The 16,052-nt window shown below is 37.7% G+C and overlaps 1 protein-coding gene across 1 annotated transcript in view; it reads right to left on the bottom strand.

Moving 5' to 3' along the window:
* Positions 1-15,238, bottom strand: part of LOC126481338 (3'-5' ssDNA/RNA exonuclease TatD) — a 62,366-nt gene extending 47,128 nt beyond the window's left edge. Inside the window, exons 1-3 of the mRNA XM_050105026.1 lie at positions 14,976-15,238; positions 13,039-13,137; positions 8,383-8,543 (exon numbers count right to left, since the gene is read on the bottom strand). Coding sequence (XP_049960983.1) covers positions 8,383-8,543; positions 13,039-13,137; positions 14,976-15,150 — 435 coding nt within the window. The 5' untranslated portion in view covers positions 15,151-15,238. The remainder of the gene's footprint in view (positions 1-8,382; positions 8,544-13,038; positions 13,138-14,975) is intronic.
* Positions 15,239-16,052: the final 814 nt, after the last annotated feature.

Here is a 16,052-nt window from a genome sequence, read left to right as displayed (position 1 = left end):
TCATACTACACATCGGTTATAGAATATGAGTCATGTGGTAAGAATACATTACCAACCCAAGTAAATGTGATGAGTAATGAGAGCAGGCAAGATATCACATACATGTTTCACAGAAATGACAACAACAAATAAACAGGTGTGAACTATGTTGCAACAAAGGGATTCCAGAGTCGAAACTTCCAAAATGGAATGCAACATCAAAAACATTTAAAACATATGTTCTGACAGAGCACAGAGAAACTGTGCAATTGTGAAACTGTTGCACACATTTGTTGGAACTTACATGACAAACTATTATGTTTTCATCATTTCCTTGGGAGTGATCACATTCACATTCATACAGACACCTAAATCGGGCAAAGAGGCATATTTCACTAGGCGTACAAATTAGGTAAACCAATCAGAGATTCCTATACAACACACGTCCTGTCATTAATGCCATGCCTTGTCATCAAACGTTTGCAATTCTAATTCGAAAGCCACCTCCTTTTAGCAGCTAATAGAGTAGTTATGCAGACTCAACTGTCTTTAAAGGTCCCTTAACTTACACTTTCTTGCAAATGGACATTACACCACGACACAGACACAAATTTGAATACAGTGAACAGCAGGAGAGGAAAAAAAAAATGGCACAAGTGAGGTCTGAACACAAGTTGCCTGCTTGGCAATCCAACACCTTGACCGCTTAACCATGACACCGTTGCTAATTATTGTTGCTCCATATTGCATATCTTGTAACTGGACTGTTCAATGCTAATTTTTTTTATTTTTTTTTTTTATTTCACAGTTCAGTACAACTTCTTCCCGTTTTTGTGTTTGATCTGTGTTTAGTTTTTGACAGGCTGTCCACTGGGTCCTCTTACCACTAAATCTGAGGGGATTGTGATGGGGAGTTTCCCTTTTAAGTATAACATCTGTAACATATAAGCAGGGAGAAGAAAGAAGAAAAATAAAGAATGAATTACACTATTTGGAGCAGCACACTAATTATAAGCAAAAAGCTACAAATAAACATGCACACACACACACGTACATGTACACTTGTGAACAGACATGCACGCAGTATACAAAATATAATGTGGATAGTGTACTAAAAACACCACAGAAAAAGCAAATTACAACAAAATAACGTGAATTCAATATGAAGAACCCAACATAATCAAAATATGAAGTTGAATGTAATTTACATAGAAATGGCGGGAGGGGGAAGATGATTAAGAAATCCCACAAAGAATGTGTCTATGCAAAATGCAAAACAATACTTTTAACTACAAAAAAAGTCTTCCATGACACTTACCAAAATTTAGGAGAATACAGGACCTTCTGTAAAAACACACATATTACAAAGTTGACTATTTTATTTGACCTCCAACACTAGCAAAGGTATACTTATAAAAATATTCATACGTAAATGATATCTTTGTAAAATACGAATTTCATTGTATGTGCTTAAGTTTTTCATCTGGTAAATTACACAATGAAAAATGTCAGTTTTCTTCTCCATATTTTAAACCAATTAGCTACAGGCAGTAATGGCATTCATGTTCCCCTGAGACATTAGTGGTTTCTAAATTATCGAAGCACACACAACTGTCAACTACAGCATCTCAAGCCGAAGTGTGTGTGTGTGTGTGTGTGTGTGTGTGTGTGTGTGTGTGTGGGCGCGCGCGCGCACCTGTATCTCTCATTCTTTACAAACGAAGTCTGTGGCTGAAAGCTACATCTGAGTGTCATATAATCATGCCTGTCTGCAACTTGATGTGCCTTCTTTGTGGTAAGCAGTAATCTATCTTTTCCTACATTGTTAACTACATGTTTTAAGTTTTCTTACATTTGTAACTACAGGTTTCAATACACAGGTAACATAGTTACTTCATTACTTTCATGTTTTCAAAATTCATTTCTCTGAAATCAACGAAGACTATTATAGTCACGTTTCAAATAGAACTCTTTGAAACGACAAATGGATTGAACCCGCAGCTGAAATAAAATATCCTTCAAAAAATCTACTTCCCCAGTTGCTGAAAAAGCATCAAAGAGCAGAGCCAACTATAAAATTTACCAGCAATGTTGAATCTTTAGGGTTACGATTTTTCCTTCAACTGGTATAGTACAAAAACATATTTTGAATGTGAGCAAAACCTTCCCAAGCCCTGGTCTAGGAGACAAGGAACAGGAAATGGTTGGAAAAAATTATGGAATTTCAATCTTTCCTGCTAATCTGTCGTTACTTCCTAATAATTTTCTTTACACTGTGTTCCTCCTCACACCACGGACTATTCCTTCCTTTCAACAACTACGCATTTCGACAGTGTCCTATCATTACTGGTATGAACGAATTTTGAAAGCTTCCAAAATCTCGGAATCCAACTTCAAAAACTGTGTATATGACTCTTTCTCAAGTGGTTCGTTTTAGCGGCTCCTGTCATAAGGTAAAACCAAATTCAGTAGCAAGGATATATAAGTGTTGCCCTTATTTACAAAAAAATATGATATAAACGATATGATACTGTGCTTAAAACAAGTTTACAATCTCTATATGATCTTGAAGAAACTTTTTTCTGGATCTGTTTCCAGTGTGTGTGTCGCAGAGTTCTAGATTTTCTCAATCACGTCAAGCTTCAGGTACATTTGTGGTTCTGGGAACAAGGAACAGTCCACAGATGACAAATCTGGTGGATAAGTTAGAGGGTTTTAGTATTTGGAGATGACTTTAACCTACCGAGTATAAACTGGGATGTCTATGGAATCATTGCATGGGGTACAAACAGTCATTCAAAGTACTTTTGAACGAGTTTCCTACTTTGAGCAGCTAGTTCAACAGCTCACGCTCAGTGGAAGTATCTTAGATCCTGTAGCTAGAAATAAGCCAGACGTTACTGACAATTCCATAATAAAAATGTCAATTGGTGATCATGATGTCATTATATCAACAATTACGTAAGTTAATAAATCAGGTAAGAAATCTAAGAGAGTGTTCCTACTAGGAAGAGCAGATAAGCAGTTATTAGTATCTTATTTAGACTGTGAACTGACCTCACTTAGTTCCAATTAAGATGGACATAGAGGAACTATGGGCAAAGTTTATGCAGATTGTAAATTGTGGTCTGGAGAATTACGTGCCTAGTACGTGGGTTAAGGATGGAGAAGACCCACCATGGTTTAACAAAAAGTTTCGGAAAATGCTGAGGAAGCAGAGGCTGTCGCACTCTTGGTTCAAAAGAGAACACATAAATGACAACAGGCAATGGCTAGTAGAGATTCGTGCATCTGTGAAAAGATCTGTGAGTGAAGCATACAATCACTACCACTGTCATACCTTAGCAAATGATCTGGCAGAAAACCCGAGACAATTCTGGTCACATGTAAAATCGCTAAGTGGGTCTAAAGCTTACATCCTGTAACATGTTGACCAGTGTGGTGTGGCAGTTGAAGATAGCAAAATGAAAGCCAAAGTTTTAAATTCCTTGATCAAGAAATTGTTCAAAGAGGAGAATCCTACAATCTACCATTGTTTGATCATTTGAACAGCCTCCGATACGATATATAAGACACAGTAATAAGCATTCCTGGTCTAGAGAAAAGACTGATTGGGCTGAAAACAAATACAACACTAGATCCAGATGCAATGCTTATTCGGTATTTCAAACAGTACTTCTGACACTGGCCCCTTACCTAGCTCGCATTTATTTTGAATCTCACCCAGCACAAAGTCCCAAGTGACTTGAAAAAGTGCAGGTGACCCCTGTATGTAAGAAGGGCACAAGAATGGGCCTGCAAAATTACTGACCAATAGCTCTAACATCAGTTTGCTGCAGAATCCTTGAACATATTCTCAGTTCAAATTTAACTGAATTTTCTTGAGACCGAGAAGCTCATGTCCATGAATCAGCATGGTTTTATAAAGCATTGCTCATTCAAAATGCAGCTTGCCCTTTACTCACATGATACAGTGCTAACTATAGATAAAGGAGAACAGGCAGGTTCCATATTTATAGACTTCTGGAAAGCATTTGATACAATGCCCCATCGTGGGTTGTTAAAGAAGATACGAGCATGTGGAAGGTTCACAAATATGCGAGTGGCTCTCAGACTTCTCAAGTTATAGAACCTAGTATGTTCTCCTTGATGGTGAGTGTTCACGAGAGACAAAGGTATCGTCAGGAATGCCTCAGGGAAGTGCAATAGCACCACTATTATTCTTTTGGAAGTGTGATAGGACTGCTCTTATTCTTTATACACATAAATGACGTGGCGAACAGGGTGGGCAGTAATATGCAGTTGTTTCCTGATGATGCTGTGGTGTATAGCACTCACTCTGTCATCAGGCCACAAGTGGCCCATCGGGACCATCCGACCGCTGTGTCATCCTCAGCTGAGCATGCGGATAGGTGGGGCGTGTGGTCACCACACCGCTCTCCTGGTCATTACGATGGTGTTCTTTGACCGGAGCCGATACTATTCGGTTGAGTAGCTCCTCAACTGGCATCATGAGGCTGAGTGCACCCCGAAAAATGGCAACAGTGCATGGCGGCCTGGATGGTCACCCATCCAAATGACAGGCATGCCCGACAGCGCTTAACTTCGGTGATCTGATGGGAACCGGGGTATCCACTGCGGCAAGGCCATTGCCTGTGGTGTATAGTAGGATGTCGAAACTGAGTGACTGTAGGAGGATACAAGAGGACTTGGACAAAATTTCTAGATGGTGTGACGAATGACAGCTAGCTCTAAAAGTAGAAAAATGTAAGTTAATGGAGATGAGTAGGAAAAACAAATCTGTAATGTTCAGATACAGCATTAGTAGAGTCCTGCTTTACACAGTCATGTCATTCAAATATCTGGACGTAACACTGCAAAGCGATATGAAATGGAATGAGCATGTGAGGATTGTGATAGGGAAAGCAAGTGGTCAACTTCAGTTTATTGGGAGAATTCTATGAAAGCGCGGTTCATCTGTAAAGGAGACCGCATTTAGGACACTGGTGTGACTATTTGCGAGTACTGCTCAAATGTTTGCAATCTGTATCAGGTCAAATTAAAGGACAACATCCAAGCAATTCAGAGGCAGGCTGCTAGATTTGTTACTGGTAGGTTCGAACAACATGCAAGTGTTACACAGATGCTTCAGGAACTCAAATGGGAATCCCTGGAGGGAAGGCGACATTCTTTTCAAAGAACACTACTGAGAAAATTCATACATTGCACATAAGGACCACAAAAACAAGATACGAAACATTTGAGTTCATACGGAGGCATATAGACAGTTGTTTTTCCCTTTCTTTATTTGCAAGTGGAACACAAAAGGAAATAACTAGTAATGGTATAGGTACCCTCCACCACATGCCATATGATGGATTTTAGAATCTCTCTGTAGATGTCAAAATAGTAGATGTGACTTGCTGATGGTTTGTTGTTTTGTTGGCAAAGAAATCTGGAGTGTGTCATGTAAAAAAAGAATAAATAAAATAAAAGAGCAGTAAAAATTATCTCAATGGAGGTATACACGCTGTGTTTTGCGATCAAAACAATACAATCAAATTCTTCTTCACCATTGACTTTTGAAAGCAATTTTTCCAGTCCTGTAGATATTTCACATACCTATTTAGAAGTTTTATTTCCTTACCACGTAAGCATACCAGCATAGCTGTGGCGGTGTGCATTTTCTCTGACTGTGGCCTCCTTTGGCCTGTTGCACAGTGGCAGTTTTTGCAGAGGAGTAAAATTATTGTAATTACTTGAGATTTTATTGAGGCCTCCACAAGTAATATACTTTGTTATTGAGCACAGTGTGACCATTTACAACCAACCTTCATGACTGCAATCAAGTTATTTCGAGAGAGGAACTTTAAATCAATTAATTTTAATTCTGAACAAACATACTAACTTGTATCTCTAATAATGGACAAACTTGCATCAGAGACAGCATTATGATTTTCAAATCAAGTGTATGTAACTTCAACCAGTTATGAGCTGTAATGTGACAGACCAGGAGACAAAATTATGAAGTTCTTAATGCCAGAACTGATGATAGTCCTGAAAAACAGGTCGTGTATAAAAAAACAAATTTTTTAAGCGACTGATAATATGACCATTCTTGATTGCACTAGGATATGTTTATTCCTTCATGCTTATATAGGCTTCTTTTTGGCTTTCAAAATCAGTTTTACATTAATGTCTGAAATCACATGCTCAAACTGTTTACTTTGGAAATGTTAGATGTATTAGGACTGAAAATTCATCTCTTAATCAAAAAGTAATTTATTACCTTATAGAATTAACTGTTAGCATAACGCAACTAATGAAATTTTATACAGAAAAACATACTTAATGATGATTTAACTTACGTAAAGTGAATTTGCAATTCTGGTAGAACATTTTTCAACACTTGGATTTATATAAAAGTATAATTGGAGATTTATCATGTTTAAGCACTAATAATGTTTCAAAATACATCACTTAGCCATTATTGTAATCTGCAACAGAGTTCTAGCTAAAATTTGCAATAGTTACAATGCAGGACCAATCTGTGTCAATTTGTTCCATGTACAAGTTTTGTAACATTTTGGTGCAAATGAAAAGAATAAACAGATCATAAAATAGCAATATTTGTCTGGTTATTACATAACATTACAAAAAGAAAAACCCAGGCAGAATTGAGTTACACTTCCCAGAAATAAGTATTTTCTTAAAAATTGATTTAGTTGTGCTTTTTAATTCAGTGTTTTTGACTCTTAATGGTGCACATTTGCAATTTGTTCCAATTAAATCGTCTATAGTGTTTTAAAAGTTCAAACATGTATCAGTGACTTTTCATAAATCAATGAATGGTTACATTACAGAGACCTGAGCTATGTTTCAAAGAATACATTCAAAACATTACAATTTAGTGCACAAATTTCTCATTGATTTGGTGTAGTGCTCTGTTCTAAGATTACAACCAAACTCTCGGTTGTTTAGTGTACACAGGAAACTATTAGGTGAAAATAGGATTAACTGATGTGTACTTCTCCACCTGTTCATGTGGTGCCTAAATTTTAGTTCTAATAGCTTTTCTGTAGGAGCAGTTCACAACCAGTAAAACGCTTGTGCCAAGTGTTTGCATAACTGTCAATTAAGGATAACAACACTTAATAACACAGCTCTACTGTTCACTTTCTCCCTTATCATTGCATGGAGGACAAACTTTGTACACAGTTTCTGCTAGTTCAAACCTTCATGCAAGTTACTATAAACCACTGTCAATTCTACCATTAGATACATCTTTTTCTGACCGTCTTCGATCAATTTAATGACAGTGTTCAACTCAGTGTTGGTTCACTATACTACTCAATCACGGTATTATTGCACTTGGCCGGTACTGGAAACGCGCATTGATGTTACAGTAAAGAAGTACTGTGGTGACTAAGGAATGTACATCATACTGCCAATGTTTTCAGGTCAGTTGTGCATATACTACTAATCCCGATTATGTGCCTACTCACGATAAGCTAACCAAAGCATCCTCACTGCCAGGTGCAATAATGTTTTGGTCGACTATGACAACTTCTGAGGCCATTTACGTGTCTTCAAAAACAGCTCCGTAAAGGAACTTAACTGCTACCACCACCCCCCCCCCCCCACACACACACATGTTGTAGTAGACAGTCACAACACAAACTTAAAGAGTGGCTTTACTGATGCCTCTCAATGTGACCAAGTATTATAAGAACCATCTCAACATTGCTGGTGCAGGAAAGAGGCACAGTAATCACAACTGTAGGGAAACAGAAGTGGATGAGAACTTTATCATTATTCTTCAAACAAACAGTACAACAGTCTGTGGTAACAGCACTTGTCCATTAATTCCTAATGTATACTGTAGCTCATTTGTATTTGCCAATCCAGTGAAATAATGCAATCTGAAGAACAAAAATGGGATTATAAATCCCCAAAATTATACTGAACTTAGCAGTACAATTTCTTAACAGTACAAAGAGTATGCAAAAGTGCAGACTGTTGGCTAGAATTCTACGACAAAAATATGTTCAAGCATAATGATGATAATTACATACTTGCAAAGAAACACATCATTCACTGTTCATACCTGCTGCACATAACCCACAAATGGTATTGCGGGAGGGAGTGAGGAACACAACAATATACACTTGCACTCACCTCTGGAGTGTGAACAATATTACCCATGCCCTGTAAACAATATCAGCCATCTGTTGCATAGCCTGTTTTGGCATATGACCATGTCTGTAAACTGTGTAACTTCAATGCCATCAATAACCGAAACTATCAAGACAATTTGGGTTCACAAATATATACTAAGGATTTTTTGCCCCATCATTTGGTTAATGTAGCAAACTATCTCTTAGCTGTTAAATTACTAATTACCTGTTTCTCCAACACCTCTCTCTGCATATCCGGTGTAGAAAAATCACGGTTGTAATCTAATCCACATTCTCCAATAGCTACACATTCTGGATTTGATGCAATATCCCTTAAATCATCTAAATAGCCCTCTGTCCAAGACTTTGCATCATGTGGATGTATGCCTGAAATTTAAAATTAACTATTACAATCAGATGACGTCTTTAAGGGTAAATTAGAATTTAAAAAAGGGAAAACAATACATTGTGGTTGCATATCCTGCTCCTGCTCTCTCTCTCTCTCTCTCTCTCTCTCTCTCTCTCTCTCTCTCTCTCTCACACACACACACACACACACACACACACACAGTCTCTGGCTACTGAATCTGGCCTCAGCAGTGAGAGAGGAGAGTCCATAAAAATGATTCTTATTAGACATATGTAGCTCCAGTCTGAGGATATGCAGCTCCAACATGACCACACAGCATGCAGGTCACACAGCACAAGGTACTGTAAATCACAAGCAAGGCCCCACAACACACACGTAGTGTGGACGTGCACAATGGATTCCGCACTGAGAGCTTAAGAAAGTACTTGATAAACTCTACATATGAACCCGAAACATTTTAATAACCCCTTCATTCTGAGTCTAGGAATTATGATCACAACCACAGGTGCAAACATAACAAACCAAAAACACTCCTTCATAATGAAAACTGGCCACCTATGGCTAAGTTCAAATATATTAACATGATATCAGTAACCCCCATCTCTCAGCAATACTGACTGGCTCTGCCAGCTACAGTTGTTGCATAGCTGAACATCGTGCTATCACAGAGAAGTTGCAAACATGTAAATCAGAAACAAAACATAAATGATAATTTACACTGTGCAGTCAATTTTACAATCAAATTGACCTCTCCAATAACATTTCGTAACATTATTTGCCCAGGAGTCCTTATTGGCAACCATCAACAACAGTAACTTCCCCACTACTAATAATCCAGGTATGAAATGTCACTGCTTGCAGCATATTCTGCTAACAACCTTACCACTCTCCCGGACTGTCAAGAAGGATTTTTTCCCTGATAACTTGCTGTGGAATTTCTTAAACCTGGCCCTATACAGCTACTGTTGAAAAGTTTCTGTGCACTATCTCAGGTGGGACCATATTAAGAGCTGATCCCCCTCAGACAAATGGATATCATCACAAACCTGCATCCTGTGAATTCAACTGTGGCAAAATAACACTTTTGCAGAGGTGACAGTACCCTTTTCTGTGATGGTCACCTCCCAAGAGGGGCGTCAAGGGGCTCCACTTCTTGTGGCAACACTTGGTCATGAGCTGACATGGAAAGATAGGATGCAAAATAGCCAATCTGTATAGCCAATGATGCAATGATGTTTTTATTTCAATAGTTGGAGAAATACAATATAATTAAATGTAACAACATTAACATACTAAGTGATAGAGTGCGATCAAACTGAATTTTGGGAGAAAAACACTTCAACAGCACTTCCTGCTTTTGCCACACATTATCATTTTCATTACTGGGTTACAGTGTGTTATTGGACTATCACCCTCCTAATCTCTGAAATTTTGGGTGTTGTGACAGGCTGACCAGTAACATGCCCAAGGACTCTGCTAGGTTGGACCAGTAAATAAAGGTTATGGTATCAAACTGACTTTTAGCGCAGTTTACACTATAATAAATGCACTTTTCCATTTTTAACCACCCTCCATCATAAAACTAAAAGTCTAGGGAAAATTCAGAAAGCCTGTAACAAACTATGTACAAGTACCCAGTGAGTATTACATATCACATTCACTGGCTTTGTCAACTCAATTGAAGTGTCACCTTCCAACATAACTATACCTCAGGCTATGCCACAAATCAGTCACCACAATGAAGTTTCTGCCTTTCTAGATGAAACGATTAATAACAACTCAGCATAGACTGTGCAAAAGTCCTGTATATACCTACACAAGTAACTCCTGTAAACAACAAAAGCAGAAAATGAAGAGTGTGTCATCCACACTACGAACGTAATTCATGTTATTCTGGCATAACTATCAATACTTTTGATAACATCATAGATAACATTTTCATTTAAAAGGCACACATGTGATTTTTTTATAACACTTATAAAACCTTCAATATGCAGCAAGAGCAAAATCTGAATGAAAGTCTGCCCACAAAAATTATCATTAAGTCATATCTTAGTGGTATGAAGAGGTATCTACAACAGAACCAGCGAAAGAAGTACCTGACAACAGGCAATGCTGTTGCCAGCTCTCAATCGTAAATTGTAAACTGTTGCAGGTGAAAACAACAGTTGTCTACTGAGCTGCAATAGCACTTAAGCATTGCAACGGGACTAATACAAAATCATGTTGTGTGACTGGTTGAGTAAGACTCATGAAGCAGCTGTGCCAAGCCCACTGCAACTATCAGGGAGCCGGCCGGTGTGGCTGAGAGGTTCTAGGCGCTTCAGTCTGGAACCGCGCGACCGCTACGGTCGCAGGTTCGAATCCTGCCTCGGGCATGGATGTGTGTGATGTCCTGAGGTTAGTTAGGTTTAAGTTCTAGGGGACTGATGACCTCAGATGTTAAGTCCCATAGTGCTCAGAGCCATTTGAACCATTTGAACTATCAGGGATCTTCTTTTTCTGCCTCTACAATGGTCAACAGCTGTTCACTAACTAGTACGTACTATCCCATTTGTTGCCTCCAACTGGACAGGGAGACACGTTACCAGCATCTGCGCTCTACTATGAACACACAGTGTGTGTGTGGACTGACTTTTGTAAAATTTATCCCAAAGGTTTACATTGACATCTGAGTGGATAAGACAATTAATCAAACAAACTTCTTTCTATCATGGAAAAACTATGAAATTTCACTTTAAAGCAGGCACGTCAGATACTGGATCTTTACCTAATGTAAAGAGCAGGTTCTCTTAATTTGAAGGCTCCTACTCAAATTTCAGAATGATGGTAGCCCAACATACATGAGGTCATGTTATAGCTGTAACACATTATCAGAGCCTAATGACCTACATAGGAACACCTAGTAACTTTGCCTGAATCACTTGTCAGGAATTATTTTTTTAAGCTCATTAATCTATTAAGTGCAATTCACTGCCTTCACTTTCACACCATTATGCTCTCAATGAGCCATGACCCCTGTCTACACAATGAGGCAAAATGGTGTGAGACAGCAAATAAGTGTTGTTCTGTGCATGTAAACTTTCAGTGGTTTACTGAGTGACTAGTTTATTTAGAACCTCATTTGTCTTGGTAGCCAACTGTAGTTGTCATGGCTGAATGTATGTGCACATGCACTATGCAATTTTATTTAGTTATGACATCTAGCTGTTTAATAAGACCAATTTTCTGCACTACGAAGGACAGAAGTGAGAATCACCGTGGCATATGTAGTTGGGACAATTGTAACAACTGTCAAGTCTACTCAAATAAAGGACACCTGAAGGATTAGAAATAAATGAAGACACACCTGCTTTCTGTTTCAAGGCTATGTTTTCAGCGATGCTGTCAACATCCACAAAGATGATGATTTTATTAACAGAGAAACAAGCTACAACCTTGGCATGGTGCAGATCACCACTGGCTAAGTGAAAATAATGTCAACTACAGAGTATGAACACAGCATTAGAATGAAAGTGTAGATACTTTGCAGTTTTTTGGGCATTACAGAAGTGTCCGATTCCAATCATTTGCTTTAACCCATGATGTCATCAATATGGTGAAAACTGCTACTTCCAGCATATACAAAATGACAATGACACGAACAAAAATAAAGAAGACACAATAATGGCTCACTCCGAAAATAAAAATGAAACTAATAGGACAACCACGGAAAATTGTTCATGTAGTGCAAGCACATGCAAAATATACAACAGTAAAAGAACACCACACCATCCCAAAACAAATAGTATAAAAAATTTAAATTACAGCATTCTGCTATACCAACAAAACCACGTGAATCGGATGTTTCCCTTCACCTATACAGCTCAAGTGCAGCTATCAATACTAAATAACCAACACCTACAATTCCAAAAAGTGGAACCAACCGCCCCCCCTTCACCCCCCCCCCCCCCACACACACACACATTAACTTCACTGTGATATCCACACCTAATGGAAAAAAAAGAAGGATCTTTCCAGACAACAACCACCAAACTAATCAGACCTAACAAAAAAGAACCTTAATCACTAACTATGACAACCAAAACTCAAATGAACCCAATACCACAAGTTAAACTCAGCAAGTCCACATCTGCCACAAGAGTGCGCCATCAAATACAATAGCACGACATCTACAATCACAACGAACTCAAAAACTCCATGCTGTAATGACGTCTCACACCACACCATTATGTCATGAGTCAAAGCAGACGGGTGAAATCAGATGCTTATGCTGACCCAGTTTTTTTGTATTAGCAGTACACCCAATGACCTAATTGGATTGTACTATTACCGTTGTGTCACAGCTATAGGTCACTGCTTGGTTTTGGCACATTCTTGTTTCACTATATCATCATTCTCGTAACCAGAAGCATCACAAAATGAATGGTCCACTGTCTTGAGGAAAATATCTCAAATGTTTATAGCAGACATTGTCTGAAACCGAGATTATAAACAATGAAATGGAATTACCTGCTGTTGAATACAGTGTGCCAGGAAATATTCTTGTAAGGCGAAGGGCTTCCTTACTTGAACGCAGTGACGTGCCTGTAACTATTATTTTTTGAACACCTGCAACACAACCAATAAAGTCTTATTACTATCACAATTCAATTAGTTTTCAAGATAATATTTGCCTGTTCTGCTGAAACAAATTTCCTGTTTCAGAAAGCCATCCAAAAACTTTACACAAAATATTCATACAGCATGTCATGGAATTTGTCACGTTTCATGTTCTGCACCCCTCCCTCTTCCCAATACCAACACCATATAAAATCAGCAGCCACAGAACAGCACTCTATAAAATTAGCCAATGCACTGCCAGGTAGTTATGACTTTTTCCCACAGTGAAGCTTAAGTTTATTTACTTATTTCTTGAAGGCTCACTTGCCAGTGATGTAGGATTTGTCACCATAATGCAATGGGGATGACGAGCTCAAAATATATTGGTACATGTAGAATATGTATCAATGTTTTCATCATGATGTCTTGGTCTTTCTGAAGGAATTACTTGGATGGAATTATTTAGCAAAAATATAGAAAACGTGAACCAGGGTGGCTGGATGAGAAAATGACAACCTTCCGAATGCAACATTTTTTTTAACAAACTAGATCTATTAATGAGACTACATACTGTACTGTACATTGAGAACTTATTTCTACAATTAAAACCTCTTATGAATGGTGTGTTGTCACACTGTGAGTGCTCTGAACCCAAGTAAAAGCAGTTTAGCAATAAATAGGCTGCCACAGTCTTTTTAAAGCTCACTACTTGAAGATAAGATTTTTTTTTTGTTTTTGAGTAGTCTGTTATAGTTTCGTTCCTGTATGATATATACTTTTTTTTGCATAATGTGGTGTTGCAGTAACTAGGAAAATGGTTTTCTTTAGTCAGTATACTTTTTTCGACCCATTATGTAAATGCTGAGAGAGAGAGAGAGAGAGAGAGAGAGAGAGAGAGAGAGAGAGAGAGAGAGAGAGAGAGAGAGAGAGAGAGATATTTTTATATATTTTCTGCTTCTTTCTTGTTTCATTATTCTTGTAATTGTCTTTTGTTTCTGTAAACTGTTTTGGTCTGGTGTACAATCCCCAGAAAATGATACTGTACTTCAGTAATGATGTACATGAGCAAAATAACTTTCAGTACCAGTGTTGTTGCAAAGAATTCTTTCTTCCTTTGATTCGACTGTATACACAATTTGAACTTGTTAACTTATAATATAGAATTTGTTAGCTGCTGGTACTCAAACTGATTCCGCAAAACCTTCCTAGATATAAGTATCATGGCTATATAGAGAGTAATTTCGAAATTATATAGAATATTTCGAAAAAATATGTAAATAACAGCTAACTATTTACGTATAATCTCATTCTACGTCAATCAAAGGTGTATCCATTAGAATGTGTTACGTTGTTCACTAAAAATTTTAAAATGTGCTGTTTTGTGATATGCAACGGCTGGTACTCAAGTAGTATTTTAATTATTTCGTGAAGAGGCTTATGAAGCAAAACGGTCAGGATTCAGACACCTGCGTTTCATACGTCTTACACTCCCCAACTTACGAGAACTGTCTCTCACCAATATCTAACTACTTAACACAAGATTTATAACATCGATGTACTTGAAAATCAACATACAATTAAAAAAATGTTTGTACAGAGTTTTTAACTGCAAATAACCGATACTATATAGATTCGCATAAACAACTAAATACGTAGTTCCCATACTATTATGACGTGCAGGCAAATTACGCCTCTTAAAATTCAATTATATTTTTAAAAAAGACAAAGTACTGTTTTCGCATGGAGGTCTCAAATAAAGGGCATGATTAACCAATATAAATACATCTCCCGAGTCATATGTTTTATATATATATATATATGTACTAAACATCATCAAATAAACGCACCGGCGTCTTTAGCTCTCTGTACAACGGAATCCAAATCCCTGCCATACTTTTTATTGGTTAAGTTCGCACCAATATCAATAAGAATGTAATTTTCGTAGCACTCTTGGAGCGGAGAAGTCACAGGTTTCTCGCTGTCATTTTTGCCTTCAGTAGCATTACCAGAATGTGTAGCCATTATACGATGTGGAACGGATTACAAACCGTAAACCTGCCCACAGCAACACCCTCAATTGTTCTACTATCTACACTACATGACTCATGCAGCGATGTTTACAAATTATCAAAGACTTACGCACATGTAAATGTTTTGACTAATATGCTCTATTGTCAAATCTCGTCTCAAATAAGGGTCATAAAATTCTTCTACCACGTAACAAGGTACATTCCTTGTAATTTGATCGCGTTGCAGAGGGAAAAATTTAGACCCCGAATTCTTTTAAGTTACTTCTCATCATGATAATCTTTCCGCATAGAACTTGCAGATTCTGAAAAGCGACCAATTGACGGAAACAGTGTGAAACTCGCAATACTAAATAATCTGGTAGAAAAATGATTGCCGAAACGTTCCGTATTTAGTTTTCTCATACTACGTTCATGTTGGAAGGACTCTTGGTGATAAATCACTGCTATTAGATTCTCCTCCCGGCCCCTGTCTCCAACCAACCTGACCACCAAAGACCATTTGAAATGACCGTAGATGATTATTATTATTGTATACTACTGTTCTTCTACATGGCTGAATTTTTCTGTAGATTACTCAATAAAAACGTATAATAATATTGTGCTAGATACAGTCAGATAAGAAACGTTCGACAATCAAAATGCTGCTGATTTATTTAACGATAATGGCAAGACGGCACCAAATATACATACGTTGTGTTAGCTCCAGAATTGAATACAGTATCAAAACACAGTAGAAAAGTGCTTAATGTGCAACAAATGCGGCGTACATCACGATAATACGTGTGTTTCGTGTTACATTATTAGAAAAGTCAACGAAAGACGTAGTATGCAACAATAGTATGTACAACATCAACGTCGTACTGCAGAATAAAATATCAAAAACCAGCAAAAAGT

The sequence above is a fragment of the Schistocerca serialis genome, chromosome 1 (genome assembly GCF_023864345.2).
Source record: "Schistocerca serialis cubense isolate TAMUIC-IGC-003099 chromosome 1, iqSchSeri2.2, whole genome shotgun sequence".
NCBI classification, from domain to species: Eukaryota; Metazoa; Arthropoda; class Insecta; order Orthoptera; family Acrididae; genus Schistocerca; species Schistocerca serialis.
This window is presented reverse-complemented; position numbering and strand designations above follow the sequence as displayed.